Source organism: Heterodontus francisci, chromosome 2 (genome assembly GCF_036365525.1).
Source record: "Heterodontus francisci isolate sHetFra1 chromosome 2, sHetFra1.hap1, whole genome shotgun sequence".
NCBI lineage: Eukaryota > Metazoa > Chordata > Chondrichthyes > Heterodontiformes > Heterodontidae > Heterodontus > Heterodontus francisci.
This window is the reverse complement of record NC_090372.1, coordinates 14,695,303-14,720,278: the sequence shown is the minus strand read 5'-3', so window position 1 is coordinate 14,720,278 and position 24,976 is coordinate 14,695,303. Positions and strand designations below refer to the sequence as shown.

The window sequence follows — 24,976 nt, the reverse complement described above, 5'->3', positions numbered from 1 at the left end:
GCAGCCAATACACTTCTAAAAGCCTACAACATTTAACAGGCAATGCAAAAGCCATTGGGAAGGATCAGTGACCTTTGAAGTCTTCAAAGGCCTTGACCATGTTGTTGCCTCCCAAATTCGTGCCCATCTTTCCCAGAAATCCATATTTTAATCGCTCCAATCAGGTTTTTGCCCCCGTCAGAGTACCAAAATAGCACGTATCAAATGACATCTTATGTGATTGTGACAAAGGTAAACTATCCCTCTTTGTCCTTCTCAACCTGGCTGTAAACTTTGACACGATTGACGACATAATCCTCCTTCAACACCTCTCCACTGTCAGCCAGCTGGGTGGGACTGCATTTGCCCAATTCCATTCTCGTCTATCTAATCGTAGTCAGTATCACCTGCATGGCTTCTCTTCGTGCTCCTGCACTGTTACTTTTGTTGTCCCCTAAGGATCTATCCTTGGCCCCCTCTTATTTTTCATTTACATGCTGTCCCTTGGTGGCATCATCCAAAAACATAGTGTTAGTTTTCACATGTGCTGAGGACACCCAGATCTACTTCACCACCATTCCTCTCGACTCCACTGCTGCTAAGACTACTTGTCCGACATCTAGCCTCAGTATGAGAAAAATTTCCTCCAATTGGATATTAGGGAGACCAAAGCCATTATCTTTGGTCCCCTTTATGAACTCCGTCAAATTTTGCTTTCTAAAGCTCCTAAGTACTTTGGGATGTTTCATTATGTTAAAGGTGCTATGTAAATACAAGTTGTTCTCATTGTTGAAACTGGAAGCTGTCATTTACCAGAGGTGAAAAAGGAATCAATTGAAACTTAAGTTTATGTGCTTAATATGAATAATAAATCTCACATTGGCTGAAAAGCTGGTTTGTAATTTTCAAAAATTAAACTTCAGAAACGGAATAAAATTTTATCACATTTTCAAAATAATCAAGTGGGTTAAATTTGGAAGCGCCCACTTTTGGACACATCCCCTTCGCAGTGAAGTGTTATTCTCCTGCACACAAATAGTGAGGTCTGAGGAGCCTCTGATATTGGGCCTCAGACTTCATCATAATGAAGATGGTGCTGCAGGAGGTAGGTGCTCCAAGTTTCATCCATTGCACATGTAGGTATTCAAGCTAGGGATCAGGGAGATGAGTCTAGCTCAGGTGAGTTGGGATCAGGGGCCTGAACTAAGGATCAGGTGAAAGGCATCAGCACCTCAGAGAAGAGGGATTGTGAGGTCTGGATCTTGGCACTGGGGGGTGATGGTGATGCTGATCATGGTAAATACTTAACCTTTTTTATTTAGGCATGCTTAGGGTTAGTTTTCCCTGGGGTTTATTACAGGTTTTTGAGACTGTACCTAGAAAGGTAGATAAAGAGGAACCAGTAGATGTAGTATACTTGGATTTCCAAAAGACATTCGATGAGGTGCCACACAAAAGGTTAATGCGGACATTAGTCTCATGTTGTATAAAACTGAATTCTGCCTCAGTTTTATAACAGTTACACTTCAATCAAGGAATTAGGTTCTAATTGTTTATGTGATAAGGATTAAATTGTATGTAGTTTGTGCTGTTTTAACATTTTCCAAATATTTTCTCTTAAAGGTGGTCAATAAGAAAAGACATGCCTGATACACTGTACAGATGGTTCATCCTCCAGGAGCTGTGCAAATATGGGCCCATTGATTCAGTAATCTTTTCTGGACATAGACATGCCCAAGTTGTGTTCAGTGATATACTGTCAGCATGCAAAGTAGTGAATACTCATTCAACTGGACTTCCAGAAAAGCTGTATCACTGTTTTTGGTATTATCCATTTATGATGCAAAATTACAGATTTTAAACGTACAAGCGCGACGTAGCATTACAAATTGTTTCACTTTCACAAATTCTGACAATGTTTCTGATTTCAGCTCTCCCCTTCCCATCATCCATAATTTTCCAAAACAGTAATCACACATAAAACTGATGTTTAAAGCTATACATTTATGAATAACTAGTCCAGTAAAACCATATAATAGTTTGGCTGACCGTTCAGTAATTAATTGCAAGGCAGAGAAAAATTGACAAAGAAAACTGAAACAGTAACATAATCTAAAATGTTGATAGCATAATATATGTTATGCAATCATAACTAGTATTTAGGTTTCTGGATGTCAATTATTGTATAGTAGGGAAATGAATTCATAACTTTGATTTTTTTTCAAAAAAGCCCATTATGGCATTCATGCATTCTTCAGATAACCATCTCTCCACCAGTCTTTCACATTCTTGGACATTGACAGCATGCAGCTTTTCCTTTTCAACACCTCTTATTAGCTGCTTTGAAAAGACCAAAGACTGAAAAGAAAGTAACATGAATAACAATATTAAACCCTTAAAATGAGACGATCATATGCTATTAGATTTGAAATTATCAGCAAAATCAGCATCATTTGATTCAATTGGATCCTTTACAAAATAATTTTATCAAAATACCTTGCAATGAAAAACCATCTAAATGACTAGTAAAGGCAGCATAAATATATAAAAGCTTGAAGTAAACAATGTGTTAAGAATACGGATGTTGCAATTTATATTCAAAGCATAAAAATGACACCAGACACTGCCTGTAACACATAGCAGGGTTACAGAATGATTACATTATTCACCATATAAATTAGCACATTGGCATAATCAACCATAATTTTCTTTTAATTTTATGCATGGAGTAACTGATAATAAATGTAAAGCTCAGTATTTTGGATCATTATCTTTGAAATAAAGAACACTCACTAGACAGCAAAGTAACAATGCCCATAAAGATTTCCATCAACATACTTACACAAAAAAAACTATTTATGGTTGAATGGTTATTAATATTCCTAGTCTCCACAGTTATCCCAGTCTTAAAAATCAGGTAGAAGCGGTAGCTAACATTCAGTACCATGAGCCAGGATAAACCCAAGTTCAAACTCTGCTTGCAAGGCTGTTGCACAAGATAAAGGCTCATGGGGTTAAGGGTAATACATTAACATGGATACAGGATTAGTTAAAGGATAGACGAGAGAGTAGGAATAGAGGGGTCATTTCCAGATTGGCAGGCTGTTATTAGTGTGGTGCCGCAAGGCCTCAGCTATTTACAATAGGGAACTCTGTTCCCTAGCTACTAACGCCATCCCTCTTCCTGGCAACTGTCTGAGACTAATCCAGACTTCTTGAAACCTTGGTGTCATATCTGACGCCGAGATGATCTTCTAACCACATATTTGCTCCATCCATAGGACTGCCTATCTCCATCTCCATAACATTGTCTAACTTGCTCCTCCCTCAGTTTATCTGCCGCTGAAACCCTCTTTCATGCATTTGTTATTTCTAGCCTTGATTATTCCAAAGTAATCCTGGTTGGTCTCCCATGTTCTACCCTCCATAAACTTGAGTTCATCCAAAACTCTTCTGCCCATGTCCTAACTTGCACCAAGTCCCATTCACCTGTTGCCCCTGTGTTTGCTGACCTACATTGGCTCCCTGACAAAGACGACCTTGGTTTTAAAATTCTCATCCCTGTTTTCAAATCCCTCCATGGCCTCACTCCTCCTTATCACTGTAATCTCTTCCAGCCCAACAACCCTCCAAGATATAATAAAAGCAAAATACTGCGGATGCTGGAAATCTGAAATAAAGACAAGAAATGCTGGAACCACTCAGCAGGTCTGGCAGCATCTGTGGAAACAGAAGCAGAGTTAACGTTTCGGGTCAGTGACCCTTCTTCGGAACATTGTCTAACACCCTCCAAAATATCTCAGCTCATCTAATTCTGGCCTCTTGAGCATACCCAATTTTAAACGCTCCACCATTGGTGGCCATGCCTTCAGTTGCCTGGGCCCTAAGCTCTGTAATTTCCTCCCTACACCTCTTCGCCTCTCTTCCTCGCTTTCTCATTTTGACACTCCTTAAAACCTACCTCTTTGATGAAGCTTTTGGTCACCTGACCGATTACCTCCTTATGTGGCTTGGTGTCATATTTAGTTTTATAATGTTCCTGTGAAGTGTCTTGGGATGTTTCATTACATTAAAGGTGCTATATAAATATAAATTGTTGTTGTTGGAGATGAAAGGACTGATTGTAATGTATCCACGTTTGCTGGCACTACAAAGCTAAGTGAGAAAGTAAGCTGTGAGGATGACACAAAGGGCTGGATTTTCCCGGCCCTGTGGTGGCAGGCTTGGAGGTGGGGGTTGCTGGGAAAACAGCAGGCTGGGAAGCAAATCGGCTGCCCACTCCAAGGAGGCAAGCATCCAATTACCATTGTTAATATCCCAACCAGTGCCGATTTTGTGGTCTTGCAGGCATGTTGCCACCTGCAGGAGCCACTAGCTCAGTGAAAACGGCTTCCCTATGGCAGGCAAGAGGCCATTGGAGTTGGAGGCATGTGGGCAGGAAAGGCCGCACCTGCAGTCCCAAACAATTCCGCCAGAGCGGGTTCTCCTCCACTTTGAGGAGCCTAACAGCTTTGGCCCTGATCATTTTTATTTGCATCCATTCCTCTGAAGGCACCTCCAGGTTCAGGCGCTCTTGCGGTCTCCAACCTACCTCAGCAGCGCCCACTTTTCCTGGTAGGATGGTGTGCGCAGAGGCGGCCAATTAGGAGGCTGCCTCCCGGAAGATTTTGCCACCAATCTTGCTGCTGGCAAATGTGGGCTCAAGATTCCCATTTGGTCCTGAGTCTTGAGTCGCTAACCCTGCAGGAAAATGCAGCCCAAATAGTCTGCAAAGGGATATAGATAAGTTAAATGAGTGGGCAAGAAAGTGGCATATGGAGTGTAGTGTGGGGAAATGTGAGGTTATTCACTTTGGTAGGAAGAATAGAAAAACAAAATATTTTTTAAATGGTGAGAAACTATTAAATGTTGGTGTTCACAGGGATTTGGGTGACCTTATTAAAGAAACACAGGAAGTTAACAGGCGGATACAGCAAGCAACTAGGAAGGGAAAGGGCATGATGGCCTTTATTAGAAGAGGGTTGGAGTACAAGAATAAGTCTTATTGCTTTGGTGAGACCTGTACGGTTTTGGTCTCCATACCTAAGGAAAGATATACTTGCCGTAGAGGGGGGTGTAATGCAGGTTAACTAGGTTAATTCTGGACTGAAAGGGTTGTCCTATGAGGAGAGATTGAGTAGAATGTGCCTATACTCTCTGGAGTTTAGAAGAATGAGACGTGATCGCATTGAAACATAAGATTCTGAGAAGCCTTGGCAGGGTAGATGCTGGTATGCTGTTTTCTCTGGCTCAGAAAGTTGTGAATCTTCGGAATTCTCTACTCTAGAAGGATATGGATACTCAGTATTTGAGCATATTTAAGATCAAAATCAACAGATTTTTGGACTCTTAAGTGAATCAAGGGATATGGGGATTAGGCAGGAAAGTAGAGTTGAGTTTGAGGATCAGCCAAGATCATATTAAATGGTGGAGCAGACTTTGAGGGGCCTACTTGTGCTCCTGTTTCTTATTTTACTCAGGTTGTGTTAAAAGCCAGGGATGGGCACATCTAATTTTATTGGAACAAAAGCATGGAGAGCTGTAGCAAAATGTATTTTGTTTGAATATTTTTAAGCCTACATATGCTAGTGATGTGTTCATGCGACATATATAAGCAACAAAAAATTATAATTCAGTAACTCTCAAAACATTTCCTTTTGTTTGCAACCTGTTCCTCAAAAAAATCTTTCCTTGTAAATTAAGGGTACTAATAAGTAAGCCTGAAAAATGGTCTCCTCCTCTCCGTTTATTTCTACCTTGTCTTCTTCTTTCACTGCTATCTCACTTTCTTCACTTGTATCTCTTTCTTCCCTCCTTCACTTTCGTCTTATTCCGTTATTTTTTCTCTCACTCCCCCTCCTGCCCCCCAACTTCTTGTTCCCATTTGGTTCTCCCTCTGTTTCTCAGCCCTCCTGCCCTCATATTTCTTCTTATTCCTCTCTCTCTCCTTCTGTCCATCTTATCCTTTCTTTTCCCCCCTCCCCTTCTATCACCCTCTTTTTCCTGCTCTTCCACCCCCCCCCCCCCGCTTTCTCTCTCCCATCCTTTTGTGTGTCTCATTGGTCACTTTCTAGTAATTTTTAGTCATTTTCTTCATTTTTGATTTGTACATTCTCTACCTCCAGTTCTCATTTGCTATGGTTTTACTTTGAGTCAGTGAACAAAATGTTACAAGTACAATGTAATAACAAATGCATAAGTGTCATACTACAGAAGGTTGCACAGATGCAAGAATTTAAATATATGTATTGTAAAGCCATGTTTTGCCTCAGCTCTTTATATACCAAATAATAAAAAGGGAAAAGTATGAAGTTTTGAATCAGAAATGTAAGTGTGGAATAAGAGACATTACTTCAAGAAGTCAGAGTGAGCATACAATCCAAGTATAAACTACATTTTGATACCGGTATGAAAAGTTTTATTTAAAGTATTCTAACGAAAATGTTTACGTACATTTTTGGGTAGTTTTGCATAAGCATGCAACCTTTTCCAAACCTCTTTCTGGAATGTACTGTCAGGGAATACCTCAGTCACCAGTCCCAGTTCACAAGCTTGAGCTGCTGTTAATTTCTTGTTGAACAGAAGAAATTCATTTGCCTAATGGGATGATAGAAATAATATAATGTGGTACTTACTACTCCCATAATAATAGATAGCTTCGAACAGACTACTCATAGAACAACAGAAGACCTGTAAGTGAGATATGACATTGTAATCCAATCAATGAGCTCAGAATTGCAACATATACTACTGTGATTTACGCAAATCACCTGAATTCCTAGGTTAATTTCGAAGCTTCTGCTTACTCCTTGAATTCTGCTACTTTACATTAAGATTCTTGAGCAAAATTATGATTTGCATTACAGAGTGCCAGAAAACCATCACAGTGCTCTGTGATACACAATAACAGTTTTGCTGTTGTGTGTTGTAACCTTGAAATAAAATACACATTTGGCAGGAAGGCTGGTTGACACCTACTTGCTACCAGTGGGAATTTTTCAATCAAACCATCAGGATAGGAATGTTGCTTCTCCACATAGAATTTTACAGCATAGAAACAGGCCTTTTGGCCCATCAGGTCTATGCTGTATTTATGCTCTGCACGAACCTCCTCCTATCTTATTTCATCTCACTCTATCAACATGTCCTTCAAATCCTTTCTCCCTTATGTACCTAGCCACCATTTAAATGCTATATTAGTGTAAGATACTATCAGGCTTGGCTGTGATGTCCCCTCTTCAATAATTGCACACTTTGGCTTTTATTTTTCTTTCATTGTAATATGCAGGGTGGCCACCCCCCCAATCATGTGGCAGAAGTGGCCTCGAGCAGTGCCTGTTTCTGTACAGGTTCTGGCACCATTTTTAAAGAGCTGCCAGGCCTGCGTTGACAGGTGACAGTTGACCCCCCCCCCCCACCTCCCGCCCACCAAACAAACTACACTAAAAATAAATGTTTGGCCCATCACATATCCCTCCCCACAATACACTGAAATTGTAGAGTTGACCCCTTCTCCCCACAACTGCACAAAGTGCAGAGGTCACCCCTCTACCCCCCACACTAAAAATGCAGCATTGACCCTGCCTTCTTCCCCCACCACTGCACTAAGAATCCTAAGCTCTCCCCTTCCCCATCTCGGTGGTGCCAGCTTTCCCTGGTCAGGAAAGTGAAGGTGCATGAGTGTTGCCTGTCGCACTGAAGATTCGGAACTGAAGGTAAGATCACGGGGAATTGGATTTAAATATATGCATAGAGTTGATTTAAATATTTAAAGTCAGGTCCTGTCGCTGAGCAGCAGGGGGGCCACCACGGAGTCTTGCCGCTGTCGGGAAGATTGGGCCTGGCAATCCCAGGGTCGGGCTCCGTGGCAGGCCGCTTGCGGTGCGATCTTCCAGCCCCCCCTCCCCCACCCCTGGTCATGGAGCCCGACGTCAGGGCAAACCTCAGCCCTTTGTCTCGATTCCCACATGCAGCTCTGTGCTCTTTGCTTTAACAAATTCCTGTGCTGGCAAGTTCCATATTCTAACTACTTTCTGGGTAGAGAAGTTTCTACTGAATTTCTTACTGGATATATTACTGATATCTTACATTTATGACTACCAGTTTTGGACTCACCACAAATGGAAGCATCTTTTCTTTTTCTACCCTATCAAACCCCTTCAAAATTTTAAAGACTTATATCACGTCACCTCTTAGAGTCATAGAGAGATACAGCACCAAAACAAGCCCTTCAGCCCACGGAGTCCGCGCCGACTATCAACCACCCATTTATACTAATCCTACATTAATCCCATTTTTCCCTCTCACATCCCCACCTTTCCTCAATTCTCCTAACACCTACCTACACTAGGGGCAATTTTTTTTTTTTTTACAATGGCCAATTCACCTGTCAACCCGCAAGTCTTTGGCATGTGGGAGGAAACCGGAGCACCCGGAGGAAACCCACGGGGTCACAGGGAGAACTTGCAAACTCCGCACAGGCAGTACCCTGAACCGAACCCGGGTCGCTGGAGCTGTTAGTCTTCTCTTTCCTAAAAAAAAGCCCCAGCTTGTTCAGTTTTACCTGATAGTTGTATCCGCTCAGTTCTGGTGTCAATCTTGTAAATCTTTTTTACACTTTTTCCAGTGTTTCAATATCCATTTTTAATATGGATCCGGAACTGTGTCCAGGAAGTGTAGTCTAGCCTAGATTCTAAGTTTGACCTAATTTCTCTGCTTTTGAATTCTATTTCCCTAGAAATGAACTCCAGTGCTTTGTTTTCACTTCTTATAGCTTTGTTAACATGTGTTGCTACTTTTGATAATTTGTGATCATGCTCCATGACCTCTGGTCAGTTGTTCTCTGTGATCTTGTCTCATCAATGCCTTCTCTTTTGTTATCTCTTGCCCCACCCCCGCTTTATTTGCTTAAAACCTATTACATTTCTAATATTTGCCAGTTCTGATGAAGGGTCACTGACCTGAAACGTTAACTCTGCTTCTCTCTGCACAGATGCTGCCAGACCTGCTGAGTATTTCCAGCATTTCTTGTTTTTATTTCAGATTTCCAGCATCTGCAGTATTTTGCTTTTATTAAATAAAAGGCATTTTGCTGATCTTCGACAGCTTTAAATCATGTCACTATGAGTGTGGCTCTGCAGCCCTTTGCTATATCAGCACAAGAGAGTATACCTAAAAACCTGTCGAATAAATGTAGCACACCAAGGTGACCAATGATGTATTGAAATCTAGCCACTCATTGCACAGTCAACAGAACCAAGGATGGCTGCACTTGGTTTATTTTTCACAGCTGGCAGTATTATCTATTTATTCATTATAAACAATAGTCTTGTACATGCCTTAGTTACAATTTATTCATTTTTAATAGCTCCTCTTTATTTATTTTCCCTACATTGTGAGATTTATTTTCCTGCCCTCCCTCTCTCCTGAAGGAGCAGGCTCCTTGCTGGGATATGCTTCCACCCGCATCATCCACCCTGTTACTTTAACGAACTAAGTGTTCGTTCTTCATGTGAGAGCAGAGACAAAGTGTTCAATTATTGGCTACCCCTCGCAGGTGAGGATGGTTGTCTTCCATGAGTCTGAAGATGGCTGATGAGGCCTATTTGGGATCTACTGACTTTATGTAGCATAGAGGCATGTAGGGCATTTGTTGTCATGTGGGATGTCCAGTCGTGTATTATTAGTTTGGGTCATGGCTTGTTCTTTTCGCTGTTCTCGCTTTTCCTCTTCATTTTGTCATCGTTGGGTCTCAAAATGCTGGGATCCTTCCCACAAACTCTGCCTCCATCTAGTTCAGTCCAGGGCGATGGTCTCCCAGGAGTTGATGTCAATGTTGTATTTCTTCATGTCGGCTTTCAGCACATCCTTGAAGCACTCTTCTGTCCTCCTCTGGTGTGTCTGCCCTGACTGAGCTGGAAGAAGTAGTGCTTTGGGAGCCTGGTTTATGACTTCAGACTATATGACCAACCCAATGAAGCTGATGGTGGATAATCATAGCCTTGATGCTTGCGCTGCCTGTTTGTGAGAGGATACTGATGTTGGTGCGCTTGTCCTCTCACTTGATATGTAGGATCATCCGCAGGCAGCGTTGATAATATGACGCCAGTGCTTTGAGTATGCTGTCCATGTTTCAGCCCCGTAAGGTAGGGATCACGACTGCATGGTGGACCATGAGCTTGCTTTCAGTTTTGATGTCTCGATCTTCAAACACTCACTTCCTCAGGTCGCCAAAGGCTGCACCAGCAGATTTCAGGTGATGCTGGATTTCTTCATCAATGTCAGCCTTCTGTGAATGATAACTTCCAAGGTACTGGAAGTGTTCTATATGTTCCAGGCACCCATCATGAATCCTAATCAATGAGGCAGGGACGTGTGCATTTGGAGCTTGCTGACAGAGGAATTTGGTCTTCTGAATGTTGAGTGTAAGTCCCATCTTCTCATAGCCTCAGTAAATATGTCGATGATTGTCTGAAGATCCGTTTCTGACACAGCACTTACTGCAGCGTCATCAATGTATTGGAGCTCAATGGCTGAAGTTGGGGTGGTCTTAGTTTTTGATTGGAGTCGTCTGAGATTAAATAGTTAGGCTTGGAGGATGTGCTTGGAAAGTAAGACACCTGTGTGTGACATCTTTCAGCGTGGAGAAACCATTGCACACCAGCTACCACACGTATCTTGACAGAATGACACATTGATCCAATGGCAATGAAACCAAGACAATTGGGGGGTTTCATTCTGCTGCAGCCTTCGTCCACCAGAACAGCGGTTGAGATATTTCAGATGGCACATCTTCCTCTGCCTGTTCTACCATTGAGGACTTGCTTGCCACAGCCCCGTCTGCTGAGTATTTCTAGGCCTTCATGGTAACTGAAGTGGCCCAGGACATAAAGTGCCCCACCATATTTCACCCTGTTTTGATTGACCCTTTCTTACTCATTACCCAGGTTCCACGGCAAGGACAGGGAGGTGGACCTTGGAACCCAATTATAGAAGAGGGGACATCACAGCTAAACCAGATAGTGTCTTACACTAACAAACACACTCTCTCCCACACACACACATTGGAAGAAATTGTAAAGGCAACACCCTACTGGATGCGTACTTATGAGGAAACCAGGCGAAGATAAAATCAAGCTCAGTTGTAACATACCCTACAGATCATGCAACTCACAAATATGACATTCATTATTTAGCCATAGAATGTGATATAATTTGACATAAGTTCTATTTTTGGTTAAACCATTAAGCCTTTAAATATGTGATGTTTGATGGATATCATCTAAACTGGAATGTTCAGTTAAAAGAAATATTTTGTAAGGCCCAAATGAACAGAAATAATCACAAGCATAAACTACTGGGTTAAGGAATTGCTTGGGATGAGTGTTGTTTAATAGAAGTTACCTATAAAAACATTTTCCATGGATAAGTGTTTAGCAAGCTTTACATCTCAAAAACACCTGCATCATCTAAATGAATTAATGAATCATCATCACTATCTATTGTTGATGTGGTAAGGTTCCAATATGAAATGAGTTTGGCCCATCTCAGTCAGTTCCTGGTGGGTAGGAGTCCAAAGCATAAAACCTCCCAAAAGTCAGGAGCAACTGGTGCTAAATTGGCAAACTCACTCAAGACAGGTCACAAGGTCACAATGGTAGACTATGGCCCGAGGCTGCTTAAGGTCCATTTATGGGCCATGTATTAACTTTAACTTGTGGTAGACTTGATCTACTGGTGTGCATGTTGTGTACAAAAGGGGTGAAAATTGCATTTACAATGCTAACATTCTTCATCTGAAAAGGTTTTTCTATTATCTTTCACAAACATTCAACCATGTTTCTCTCATATTTTGTTAATAAAATCACATAATCTCCTTTAACTTTACAGTTGGACATGAGTAGTGATTTCTGTGGTTTTCTACATTATTGCCATAAAAGCAGTTTGTACAGTATGACATTCCACATGGTGCCCCGACTTGTGGCCGTCACATTTTAAAAATTAAGGCAGCAGAAGTTTTAACAGAACTTCAGTCATAACACTTTACAAGACAATAAATCATATTACCAAAATGTTAGTGCTCTAGTTTCATGGCATTGCAAATAAAAAACAGAAGGTTTAGTGTTCAGGGATACAAAATCACAAAGTGCCTCAAAAGTTTCGAGCTATTCCTTTCAGACTGTGTTCATATAACAAAGACACAATAGTGTAGTGATTATGGTACTGAACTAACAACATGAAGGTCTCAAATTTCACCATGGCAAGTTATAAAATTTAATTCAATAAATCAAAAAGAATGGCTATGAAAGCTGCCAGATTGAGGAAGAATCCAAGTGATTGACTAATATTTTCAGGGAAGGAATCCTGTCACCCCTTCCCACTTTGGTTGACATGCGACTTCAGCCTCACGCTGTGTGGCTCTATCTGATGTGGCCTAGTAAGGCATACAGTTGTAACACAATTGCTTCAAGTAAGCCCTGTCACAACCATCTCAGGGAAAGTATGGATAGGCAGTAAGTGCAGCCTTGCCACCATCCTGAGAATAAACAATGAAAAACATGTACAAAGCTGAGTTTTTATTGCTTTTCAATTTTGGGGCACATTTTCACAAGAAGTTCAGTGTGATAATGCTGACCATTTTTCCTGTCAATTTCATAAGACAGTTAATCAAATGCCTTATGTGAAACTGCAATAATCAAAATAACAAGAAGCACTGTGTAGATTTATGCATTGCTGGGGGTTTATTTCTTTCTCAAGGGCAATTAGGGATGGGCAATAAATGCTGGCCTGGCCAGCCACACCTACATCCCACGAATGAATAAAATGTTTTTTTATTTCGAACCTAAATATAGTTATGCGTCAGTAAACGTAATTATTATGCTAAATACTGCAAAGTTAATCAATATGCTTGCTCAATATGGTTTGTTAAGAAATCTCAGTGGTGAAACTTGCTACCCATACCTTGGCAGTACCCATCATCTTAGGGAAGGTGTAAGAAGAGCAGCCTTCTGGACTTTGACCAAGTTCACTAAATGGTGCATGGAATGTGGCCTGTATTGCAACATAACAAAACACAGATTTGTAACATTAGCACACTTCTCCAGCATAAAGGCTATTAATGATCTAAACCAATTTGCTGCAAAAATAAAAATGATTAACCAGATGAGAGCACATAAGAAGACTCACTTTATCAGTGGCATAGACTGCATCGAATAACCCTAAAACAGTGACAGCAACTCCAACGGCAGGACCATTAATTACACCAATCAGTGGCTTTGGAAAATCAATGTAATGGCTTACATATTTCCTGTTGGAGGGAAATTAAACCATATCAGTCAGTTAATGAGATTATTGAAAAAAATTGCTTCGATTTCAAAGGTTCATGAATGCTGCAATAATTAAAAGGTCTCATGAAAACAGTGAGTGCTACTATTCTCAAATATATTTCTTAATATAAATGACGAAGTAGAATTTTGTGCTCTTACGTTATTTTATTTTTTAAACTTATTCTAAGACATTCTAATATATGCTTGGTGGAAAACTGCAAAAAACATTGAATATTGCAACCTTCAATATGTATGTAAAATAGACTCGAAGAGGTATCACTGTCCATGTTTCCAGGATATTTTAATAGTCAACTATTGCTCACTTCAGTAGTTCTCCTGAATTCTTGGACTTCTGCTCCATGCCTTCTGACCCAATTTCAGTGAAGTTGGTCAAATCATTCCCACTACAGTAATAATCACCATTTCCTGCAGATAAAGCTACAATTAGTGTTCAAATTCATCTAGCAGACATTTAAATACTTAGCTTCTTAAAAAAATTGGCATTTGTTTCTAGAGATTAAATGTGTTATGCCAATTTGACGTGTGCCAAATATGTAAAAATAAGCAGCTTACTTGGAATTGTTTAATTTTTCATGAGTTTTTATGTTATTTTCCATTTGGTGATAAATTCAAATGATCTTGAGCAATCAACTTCCCAAAATAATTTTAATAATTTGCTTGGTTAGTTTCTGCTACTAGCTAGTTAGCAATTGATAGCTTTGAATGTAAAATAGGGAATTTGTTTACTGGATTTTTGCCGCCTATTCATTTTTCATTGGTAGGTACCGTTTGATTGTAATTTAACATATTTCACTCATTTTAGCCAATCACTGATATTTCCTCCATGGAAGTGTGATAATTTGAGGTGCGACATTCTGATCTGTCTAAAAAAATATAGATGGGGAAGAAAGAAAAACATAAACAAAATCTATCCCGTGTTTGCTGGTTTGTAGCCAGATAGCACCAATGTAATTTCAAATTGTCAGCATTTTCTTCAAGTTAATTGCATAATTGAAAAAGGCTGAGATGAGTGGGTGAATCATGATGTTTCTTTTGTATTGTATGTACTGCTAACATCATCCCTCTCCACCCATGCCTCAGCTTAGCTCAGCTACTGCTGACACACTTATCCATGCTTTGGTTACCTCCATACTCGACTATTGCAATGTTCCCCTGGCTGGCCTCCCACCTTGCAGCCTCTGTAAACTTGAGCTCCCTTTCCAGCAACACCTTGATTTTAACATTTTCATCCTTGTGAGCTGTGGTTTAGTTGGTAGCACTCTCGACTCTGAGGCACAAAGTTCCAGGTTCAAGTCGCATTCCAGGATTTGAGCACAAAGATCATGACTGACACTCCAGTGCAATGCTGAGGAAGTGCTGCACTGTTGGAGGTGCTCTCTTAGATGAGACATTAAAACCAAGGCCCCTCTCAGGTAAATGTAAAAGATTCCATGGCAGTATTTCGAAGAACAGCAGCAGTGTTATCCCTGATGTCCCGGCCAATATTTATCCCTCAGTCAATATCACAAAAACAAATTATTTGGTCATTATCACATTGCTGTTTGTGCGAGCTTGCTGTGTCAAAATTGGATGCCACGTTTCCTACATTACAACAATGACTACGCTTCAAAGGTACTTCATTGGTTGTAAAGTGCTTTGAGACGTCTGGTAGTCATGAAAAATGCTATATAAATGCAAGTCTTTCTTTCATTTCCAAATCCTTCCATGATCTCACCCCATCCAATCTTTACAATCTGTAATCTCCTCCAGTCCTACAACCATCTGTGATCTCTTCGGTCCTCCAATTCTGGCCTCTTGCACATCTCCAATTTTCATTGCTCCATCATTGATAGCTGTGCTGTCAACTGTTTAGGCCCTTCTGGAATTTCCTCTCTCAATCTCTCTGCCTTTCTACCTCTCTCTCCTTTAAGTTGCTCCATCATTTCTAAAACTGTCATTGACCTCATCTTTTCTGAAGATCATTTGTCCTTGCTTCCAACCCCGTATAGCCTGCTTCTATCTCCTGCCCAAGATCCACAAACAGAACTGCCCTGGTAGACTCAGTCAGCTGGATTTTATTTCGGCTACGGGTGTCCTGGTGATGGGCCATAATACGACCCTGCCTCGGCTCTCTATCGGACCCTCGACCGATTTCGACGGTGGTCTGGTTAATTAACTGCCCATTGTCGGAGATGATGTCCCATTTAAGGGACAGAAGGCTGGCAGCTCAGCAGTACCAACAGTGTGACCAGGAGTGGGAGCAGCCATGGAGCGCTGGACTGCGGGTAATAGGGTGGGCTTGTCGGAGCCAGTCAGGAAGGCTCCAGCAAGGGGTGGGGGGGAAGGGGGTGGGAAAGTGGTTGTTCAGAGTGTTGGGGTGTTGGGCCAGGGGCAGCCTTTGCCACCAGGGACCCTCTGTGGGCTACAGATTGTCCAAGCAGGGACACCAGCCTGCAGAGAAGCTGTCTGCTGTTGCTGGGTGGCTTCCCACGTGGTGGAGGGCCACCCCGCCGCTGATAAAATGCCAGCAGCAGTGGGAAGAGGCCCTTAAGAAGCCATTAATTGGGCACTTAAGGGCTGCAATTGGCTTCTGGGCAGGAAGGCCATCCTTATTCAGCACATTGTTTCAGCCTGTTCAGAACCACGGAACTGATTTCTTCCTATCTCACTACTTTTTCGATTGGTGGAAGGGATGGTGGGAAGAGGTTGCAGGTTAAAGATTCTCAACTATGTGGGGGGGGGGGGGGCGAAGGTTGGGATTGCAAGATTAGTTTATTTGGGGGGAGAGAGCAATTAATAAGTTGATTAGTTATAAAGGGGTGGGAAAGGGGATTGAAATTTTGAATAAATTTTTAACTTTAATTTTCTCTCCCCTATAACTTTAAAAATGTAAATGATTTGTAAGGGCCTGAAGCCCTTTAAAAATGCACCAATGCCTGCGTGGTGTGGTCAGATGCCATTGCCAGAGCGCCTGCCCTCTCTAATAAGCCACCGCACAAAATATCGCAGCGGCTCTATGATGCAAATCCCGCGTGTGCGCCCTGTCATCTTTGAAACTCACCGCCGAATTTTGTAAGTTTCAATGAGATCACCTCTCATTGCTCGCCCTAACTGTCTTCTTTTCACCATGGATGTCCAATCCCTCTACACATCTATTCCTACCAAGATTATCTGAGGGCCCTCTGCCTCTTCCCTAAACAGAGGTCCAACCAGTTCCCATCAACCACCACCCTCCTGGCTGAACTTGTTCTTACATTGAGCAACTTCTCCTTTCACTCCACTCATTTTCTCCACATAAAAAGTGTTGCTATGGGAACCCATATGTGTCCTAGCTATGCTGGCCTATTTGTGGAATATGTGGAAAATTGTTTGTTCTAGTCCTTCTAAGGTCCCCTTCCCTGTCTCTTTTTCTGGTACATTGATGACTGTATCAGTGCTGTTTCCTGCTCTCGCCCAAACTGGAAAATTTCATCAACTTTGCCTCTAATTTCTGTTCCTACCTTGCCTTCACATGGTCCATCTCCAACTTTTCCCTTGCCTTCTCTATTTCTGGGGATTGGCTGTCATCCAATATCTACTATAAGCCTACTGACTCTGATAGCTACCTTACTTAACCTTCCTCCTACCATGCTTCCTTGTAAGGACCCTAATCCTTTCTCCCAGTTTCTCCAACTCATCTATTGACAACGCCATCTTCCATACCACTGCTTCCAATATGTCTCCTTTTTCACCAACCGAGTATCCCCTCCACCATGGTTAAAAGGGCCCTCGACTGTTTCTAATTCCCGCACTTCTGCTCCAACCTTCACTTCCCTCCCAAAACCACGATCGGATTCCCTTTGTCCTCATCTTCCGCCCGACCAGCCTCTGCATTCAACGAATCATCCATCACCATTTCCAGAACCAGCGTGATGCCACCATCAAACTTATCTCCTCCTCCCTTCCCCTTTCTGCATTCCAAAGGGACCATTCCCTCCATGATACTCTAGCTCTCTATCACCTCCAGCACCTTCTCCCCTTCCCATGGCACCCTCCTGTGTCAGCGCAAGAAATGCAACAGCTACCTTTTTACTTCCTCCCTCCTCATTGTCTAGGAACCCAGCACGCCTTCCAGATGAAACAGCAATGCACTTGTACTTCTTTCAATTTAGTAACATTGTATTCACTGCTCACAATGTGGTCTCCCCTGCATTGGGGAGACAAACGCAGACTGGGTGATTGCTTTGTGATTGCATTATGTCTGAATTTGAATTCAATTACTAAATCTGGAATTAAAAGCTTGTCTAATGGTAACCACGAAACCATTGTCGATTGTTGTAAAAACCCATTTAGTTCACTAATGCCTTTTAGGGAAGGAAATCTGCTGTCCTTACCTGGTCTGGCCTACATGTGATTCCAGACCCACAACAATGTGGTTAACTCTTAAAATGGCCCAGCAAGCCACTCAGTTCAAGGGCAATTAGGGATGGGAAATGTAAGTGAGCCACATTACAAGCCTGACTGATAATCGTAAATTGGTTGTTGGTGTAATTCTTAGCACACTTGGGACTGCTCAATAAGTGCTGTCCAATTGTGGAATCACAGCTAACGTTAGACATTGTGTTCTGACTTTTGCAAGTACAGGCTGGTTGAGTACGGTCAGTACTCTGCCTATTACGGACAATTTAAGATTAACAGTCAGACTCGCAATGTGGCTCACTTATGCTTCCTGGAAGCTACATATATTCATACGCAGGCAAAAGTAACATGGCCAGGCGTTCTGCCTTTTTTTGAATTAAACAAGAAGGGTGGGGGACAATAGTTCCCTGGTGCATTCTCTATGGTAACCAGAGTCAACTTACAAACCCATAAGCACCCTTTTCTCATGCACTGCAAATCATTGCTCCCTTTGAAATTTGGCATTCTTGCATCTGTCCTGATGAGTGCAAAACGAAAACCTATGACAGCATGTCTCTTTTTTCAGCAATACTGTGTATACAGCAATGGGTGTACCTAAACCACATTGACTGAGTGGTTCATGAAGGCAGCTCTCCACCTTCTCAAGGGCAATTAGAGATAGTCAGTGACGCCCATCCCATGAACAAATAACAAAAAACGACCCAAACATTGCTGGAAAAATAATGACAAGTTCCCGACACCTGCATTAAGAAAATCCTGTAACTTGTGATGAGGGAGCAATAACTGGATGTGGGGGGTTGGCGGGAGGAAATTTTATGTTTTTCCCCGCAGCAGGTTTGGAGGCGGAGAGAGCATAAAATCGGGTGGGATGGTGGCGGGTTCCCACCACCATCACACCTCTGCTAAAATTTAGTCTTGGTCGGGAAGGCCTGCGAATGGCCTTCTCACTCCGCTGCCAATTCAGGCCCTTAATGGGCAAGCAACCCCCAATTAAGGGCCTCTTCCCACCGCAGCCACAGTTAGCCATGTGACGAGCAGCTCTGTCGCTGCATGGGAAGCATGGCATGAAAAACTGTGCGACCTGCCTCCCGTCTCTGGAGGTTCCCTCATTAAAAAGGCACTTAGTGCATGAATGAAGGATCTGAATTGGGAAAGGGGGAGTTGCTGAGAGCCACCCCCTTGCCCTGGCTGCTGATCCTCCTCCCCTCCCCGTGACCCCACTCTGCGTGATCCCGCCCTGAAGTACCTGTGGCCTGGGTTCAGTGACGCTCCTGGGCCTCCGGTTGGTGCTCTTCCGGCAGCAGCCACAGCCTCCATGATGGAGCTGCTCATTGAAAGAGCAGCCAGCCTTTGACTGGCCGGCAGCTCTCCAATGTTGGGACTTCCAACAACGGGATCCTTGATCCTGTGGAAGGCCCGCTGCTGTCTACTTAAGTGCCCGACTGTCACTAGATTCGGCAGGCCTTCTGGAGAACAGGTAACGTGGGGTGCTCGGCATCGCCTTTTCCAGACGTCGAGACCCCTGCCATGAGAATAAAACTCACCCCAGGTCTCGCCATCAATCTCCCTATGAATATTGAGCAATTGCTGGGTTTGCAGCAGACAATTAAAGCTGCTAATGGCGTGATTTGTGATCCTGACATGAAATTCACTTGGAGGCCCAAAAGGAGAACTTTAAATGGTGGAGTCTTACTCCTGCAGGTAGCAACTTTATTTTTCTCTGCTTTTCTTTTATGTCTCTTTTTTTCTCTCTCAATCCAATCTTTCCCTCGAATTCCCTTTCTGTATCTAATTTGACTCTAATTCATTTTATTTAAGTGTTTACTCTGATTCTTCTCCATTCTTAATTTCATTGGTTAAGGAGATGGGCTACTGCACCAGAACTTCATGACATCCTAGATGCTCCATTATCAATTCAAATTCTTAGCAATTTGCAGCACAAAGCAATGCAACCTGAAAGGTGAGGGGAAAAAAATTGAATTCACCCGTCTCCAACTATTTCTGGGCCAATATCTCTGTTTTAATTCATGTACAAAATCAATTAAAGCAGGAGAAAAAAGAAGGAAAAGGAAGTTATACAAGAAACATGATTAAATTGTGTCAGTGAAATCTAAAAAGACTATTTGTACTTCTGATAGCAATTAAAACCAACAACAGATATGTACCAAGCCAAAAAGTACTGTGGCCAAGTGGAGGTCCGTGACATTTGTAAATAATTTACAACAGAGAATGTAGATTGCTGCCACATTTTATTTCTGAAAATAGTAACGTTCAGTATTGATTTTGAATTTAGACAAAACTGAAGAAAATTTAAGGCTCCTAAGACTCAAGACCAACTAAAACCTTTCTAAATATGAGTTTGCTGTAATGGTTGTGTCACAATTGTTTAAAAAAATGCTTTGGCAGTAACTGTATGCTGCTGGATAATCATATCAGCTAGAAATCTGCTGGCTCAAAGACTAAATGTGGTTTCTTTTTACATGATATCTGGGGCTCATCTCCCTGTTTGTGCAATTCTCTGTGCCTCTTCTCCCTTCCTCTATCTGCTTTCAAATGCTTCTTTGAGCTTCTTGCATGCTTCCCTGCCATCTAACTTTCCACTTGTGGCTCCACAAAATGGCAGGAGCTATCCTCACCACTCAATGAATAACTAAAATGGAGTTCTGCCAATACCATACCACATAAAAAATTTTGTGTTGTTTGTGATGCGATTCAGTCAAATCTGGGCCAATGCTCTTTCAGGCATTGCAGTAAAAAGTTGTATATTTTAAACAAAATTAAACAATATATAACAAAGTATGAAATATCTAAAAAAAAAGTTTAGAACACGGTAACCTAGTGTTTAGCTGGACTAGTAATGTAGAGGTTGAAGGGGAAAAATTTACAGGGCTATGGAGAAAGAGCAGAGGAGTGGGACTATTGGATAGCACTTTCAAATAGCTGGAACAGGCACGATGGGCCGAATGGCCTCCTTCTATGCTGTGTTCTATAACTAGCAGAGACCCGCAAAACATTTGTGGTCAAAATAGTATCTTTATTGCAACTATATTTCTTTAAATACAGGATTTCTAGTTATTCTTTCACCAAAGTTTGTAACAGAATCAAAACTTCTCATGCTGGAAAAAGCTAAGTAAAACTGTCCAAGTGTAAAAATAGGCGTAGGAATATAAATACAAACTTCGTCAAGACTCTGGTATTGTGACTTACTTATAATCATAGAAAATAAAAGTCGAATTGGGATCTGTTTAATCCCGAGTTGAAAAGGCAGGTTTACATTTGATGGGCTCAATATTTTGAGATATAAAAACTCTATTTCCTTGAAATCTGCCTGTTACAATTTCAGCAGCTATCATCGAAGAAAACAGCTTTCTAACTATCAATCTTGTTCTATGATAAAATCCTTGTTTAGGATTCAAGTTTCGTAGTAGCATTATAACTGCTCCTTCCATGGGCTGGATTTTCTTCTCCCGCCGCCGAGCGGCCCACACACGCTGCCATGCTGCCACAATCTTCCATGCGGTGGCTCAGGATAATGAGCCGGTCGGGCCTCCTGCCCCGCCCCCCCAATCATGTGGAGGGGGTGGGCTCTCTGACGCCAGCAATGGCGTCAGCTGCCTATGCACAGGCAGGGCACCATTTTTAAAGGGCAGCCAGTCCTGCCGGGTAATTTAAATTTTTAAAGGGTTACCCCACCCCTCCGCAATGTACTGCCAATAAATCTATCACCTCTTCCCCTCCAATAAGAATTAAATTCAATATTTGTCCTTTCCCCTACCCCCCAAAACACTTACCTTTGACGCTTCACCTTACCCCCCACTCCCAAACCGATCAAAGTGCAGAGGACTCTCCTTCCCCACCCTCCTAACACTAGTAATTTTCATTAGAGCCTGCTCCCACCCCCCCCTCCCCCCCCAACGCACTAAAAATCATAAGTTTTCCCTTCCCCACCACAGTGGCGCCTGCTTTCCCTGGATGGAAAAGTGCAGGCGCGTGAGTGCCAGCCGTCGCTTGGAAGATCGCGGCCCAAAGGTAAGATCACTGTAGATTTTATTTAAATGTATTCATTTCAATTATTTAAATATGTTAATCTTGGTCCCGTCACCCAGTGGCGGTGGCTGTGGGGATGGGGGGGGGCCGCCACGGAGCCTCACCGCCGCTGGGAAGATTGGACTCAGCACTCCCGGCGTCGGGCTCTGTGGTGGGCCACTACCCGAATGATCTTTCGCCACCCCACCCCGCCATAGAGCCCGATGTCGGGAGCTCAGTAAAAGCCTGGCCCTCGAGCCTAAGTTTGTGCAGTGGCATGCCCATTGGAGCTAGACTACTCTGGAGGGTACAGGGTGTTATCATCTTCTTCGTCTATAGAATCAATGCTGATGTATTCTTTTAAATCAATTGAAAGCTTTTCTAAAACATTTTCATTCAAATCTCGTGGATCTTCATTTTTAGCACAAAGAACAGCTTTCGAATAATAGGTTGTATGAAATACATGCCCCTGCTATTGTGCCACACTTCACCAAAGAATCATAGAAATCTACAGTACGGAAGGAGGCCATTTAGCCCATCTTGTCCGTGTTGGCTGACAAGTAGATATCCAGCCTAATCTCACTTTCCAGTTCTTGGTCCATGGTACTTTAAGTGCATATCCAAGTCCTTTTTAAATGTTGTCAAAGTTTCTGCCTCTATTAGCCTTTCAGGCAGTGAGGTCCAGATCTCCATCATCCTCTGGGTAAAAAATTTCCCCTTGAATCCTCCCTAAACCTCCTACCACTTGCCCTAATCTATGCCCCCTGGTTATTGATACCTCAACCACGGGGAATAGGGCCTTCCTATTCACCCTATCTAGACCCTTCATAATTTTATACACTTCAATTAGGTCACCCTCAGCCTCCTCTGTTTCAAAGAAAACACCCCTAGCTTATCCAATCCTACCCCATAACTAAAATTCTCCAGTCTGAGCAACATTCTCATAATTCTCCTCTGTATCCCCTCTAGTGCAATCACATCTTTCCTATAGTGTGGTGACCAGAACAGCACGCATTACTCCAGCTGTGGACTAACTAGTGTCTTATACAGTTCCAGCATTACCTCCCAGCCTTTCTATGCCTTGGCTAATAAAGGAAATTATCCTGCATGCCTCCTTGACCACCTTATCTATCTGTCCAGCCAGCTTCAGAGATCTGTGGACATGCACTCCACGGTCCCTCTGTTCCTTTACTGTTCATAGTATCCTACCATTTATTGTGTATTCCCTTAGCTTGTTAGCCTTCCCCAAATGCATTACCTCACACTTCTTGGAATTGAACTCCAGTTGCCACTGTTCCACCCACCTGACTAGTCCATTGATACCTTCCTGCAGTCTACAGCTTTCTTCTTCATTATCAACCACATGGCCAATTTTTGTCGCAAACAAAACACCCATTGATCATTGTTTCCTGTCTCTGAGCCAATTCTGGATCCAAGTAGTCACTTTGCCTTGGATCCATGGGCTTTTACTTCTGTGACCTGTCTGCCACCTTATCAAAGCCTTGCTAAAATCCATATAGACTACATCAAATGCACTACCCTTATCGAACCTCCTTGTTACCTCCTCAAAAAATTCAATCATATTAGTCAGACACAACCTTCCCTTAACAAACCCATGCTGACTGTCATTGATTAACTTGTATCTTTCTAAATTAAGATTTATCCTGTCCTTCAGAATTTTTTCCAATAAGTTTCCTATCACCGAGGTTAGGCTGACTGGTCTTACTCGGTCTATCCCTTGCTCCCTTTTTAAACAATGGTACAATGTTAGCTGTCCTCTGGCACTATGCCTGTAGCCAGAGAGGATTGGAAAACGATGGTCAGAGCCTCTTTCCCTTAACAGCTTAAGAGACATTTCGACCGAGCCTGGGGATTTATCCACTTTCTAAGATGTTCAACCCATTAAAATTTCCTCTCTCACTATTTTAATTTCATCTAATAGTTCATACTCCTCCTTCCTGACTGCAATGTCTGCATCGTTCTCTCTTTGTGTAAACAGATGCAAAGTATTCATTAAGAACCATACCAATATCCTCCACCTCCACGCGCAGGTTACCCTTATGCTCCCCAATAGGCCCTACTCTTTGTTTAGTTATCCTCTTGCTCTTTATGCATTTATAAAAAATGCTGTAACTATAGGCAGCCCTGTAAGTGTCCGGGTAGAAAATGGCACAGTTCTGCATATGGTCTGTGATGACCCACAAACTGTGAAGATAGTTCTCCATGCTTGTAGCTAGATAGGTGTGCCAGGGCCTGCAGAAATGCTTAGTGGCTGATAGGCAGGTGCTGGCAATAGATTACCATGACATGCCTTCTTCATGCACTGACAGCATGACATACTGTCATCAGGGTACTTCTAGGAAGCAGCCAAGATTGCAGTTATTCAATCATTCATTTACATATCTTTGTGATGCTATTGGGTCCGCTGTCCAATTTAATTTGAAAACAGGAGCTTCTGTATTCATTAATTAATATTACTGTCTGCCAAAGAAAGGTATTTTCATCTCTCTTTACAAATGTATCTGAAAGGGTACCGACAGGTGGGTACAGACCATAGCTTGTGCCATCTGACTTGCCAGGTGTTCCGCTGTAGGTTCTCCTCTTTTTCTAAATATGTTAGATAAGGGCATTGCCATTACAGCCAGAGAGGAAAAATCCATTTTAAAACAATTGGTACAAGGCACCATCGGAAAAAACAAAGTAATGAAAGCTGTTAAAAAAAACCTCAACCTTTAAAATCACTGTCATAACTAATTTCTTAGCAACGCTGGATGTCCATTTCAAATGGGTGACCTTCAGACTTGATGATTTGCATGCCTAAACTATGGGAAGTGCTGTGAAGGATGGGCATGCAATTGTATATATTAAACTGAAGCATCCATCTGTTTGAGGTGGGTGTTGCTGACACTACTGGTCCCACCTTCCAGGAACCATGCTGAGGCACAAAGGGGTGGAAATCAGGAAGGATGGAACTCTGCTAATTTTTTATACTAGCTGCCAGATTAAACATTTTTACAATAGGCTGCTGACAGCAGAAAATTAAGGCCATAGTCTCTGAGAAAACCAATGACACAAGTGCAAGAAATGCTTAATATGTATTACCATCCAATTAATCAACAATGTAATCTATTAAGGATAGATAGTGCAAGGGGTAGACTTTTGTGTGGGTGTGAGTGTAACTAACTGCCCATTAACTTAGTCTCACAGAC

At 42.2% G+C, this 24,976-nt stretch overlaps 2 protein-coding genes and 1 long non-coding RNA gene across 4 annotated transcripts in view; 2 read left to right on the top strand and 1 right to left on the bottom strand.

Annotated features, from left to right (window-relative positions):
- LOC137382531 (uncharacterized) overlaps positions 1-6,763 on the top strand; it is a 93,645-nt gene extending 86,882 nt beyond the window's left edge. The window contains exon 6 of the mRNA XM_068054535.1: positions 1,603-6,763. Within this exon, the coding sequence (XP_067910636.1) occupies positions 1,603-1,840 (238 nt within the window). The 3' untranslated portion in view covers positions 1,841-6,763. The remainder of the gene's footprint in view (positions 1-1,602) is intronic.
- eci2 (enoyl-CoA delta isomerase 2) overlaps positions 1,776-24,976 on the bottom strand; it is a 184,084-nt gene continuing 160,883 nt past the window's right edge. For both annotated transcript variants that reach the window (XM_068054521.1, XM_068054511.1), the window contains exons 6-10: positions 13,667-13,769; positions 13,204-13,324; positions 12,979-13,068; positions 6,472-6,615; positions 1,776-2,337 (exon numbers count right to left, since the gene is read on the bottom strand). In XM_068054521.1, the coding sequence (XP_067910622.1) occupies positions 2,182-2,337; positions 6,472-6,615; positions 12,979-13,068; positions 13,204-13,324; positions 13,667-13,769 (614 nt within the window). In that variant the 3' untranslated portion in view covers positions 1,776-2,181. The remainder of the gene's footprint in view (positions 2,338-6,471; positions 6,616-12,978; positions 13,069-13,203; positions 13,325-13,666; positions 13,770-24,976) is intronic.
- The window catches only part of LOC137382535 (uncharacterized), a 95,158-nt gene continuing 83,410 nt past the window's right edge, over positions 13,229-24,976 (top strand). Inside the window, exon 1 of the long non-coding RNA XR_010977215.1 lies at positions 13,229-13,436. This is a non-coding gene — a long non-coding RNA (uncharacterized lncRNA). The remainder of the gene's footprint in view (positions 13,437-24,976) is intronic.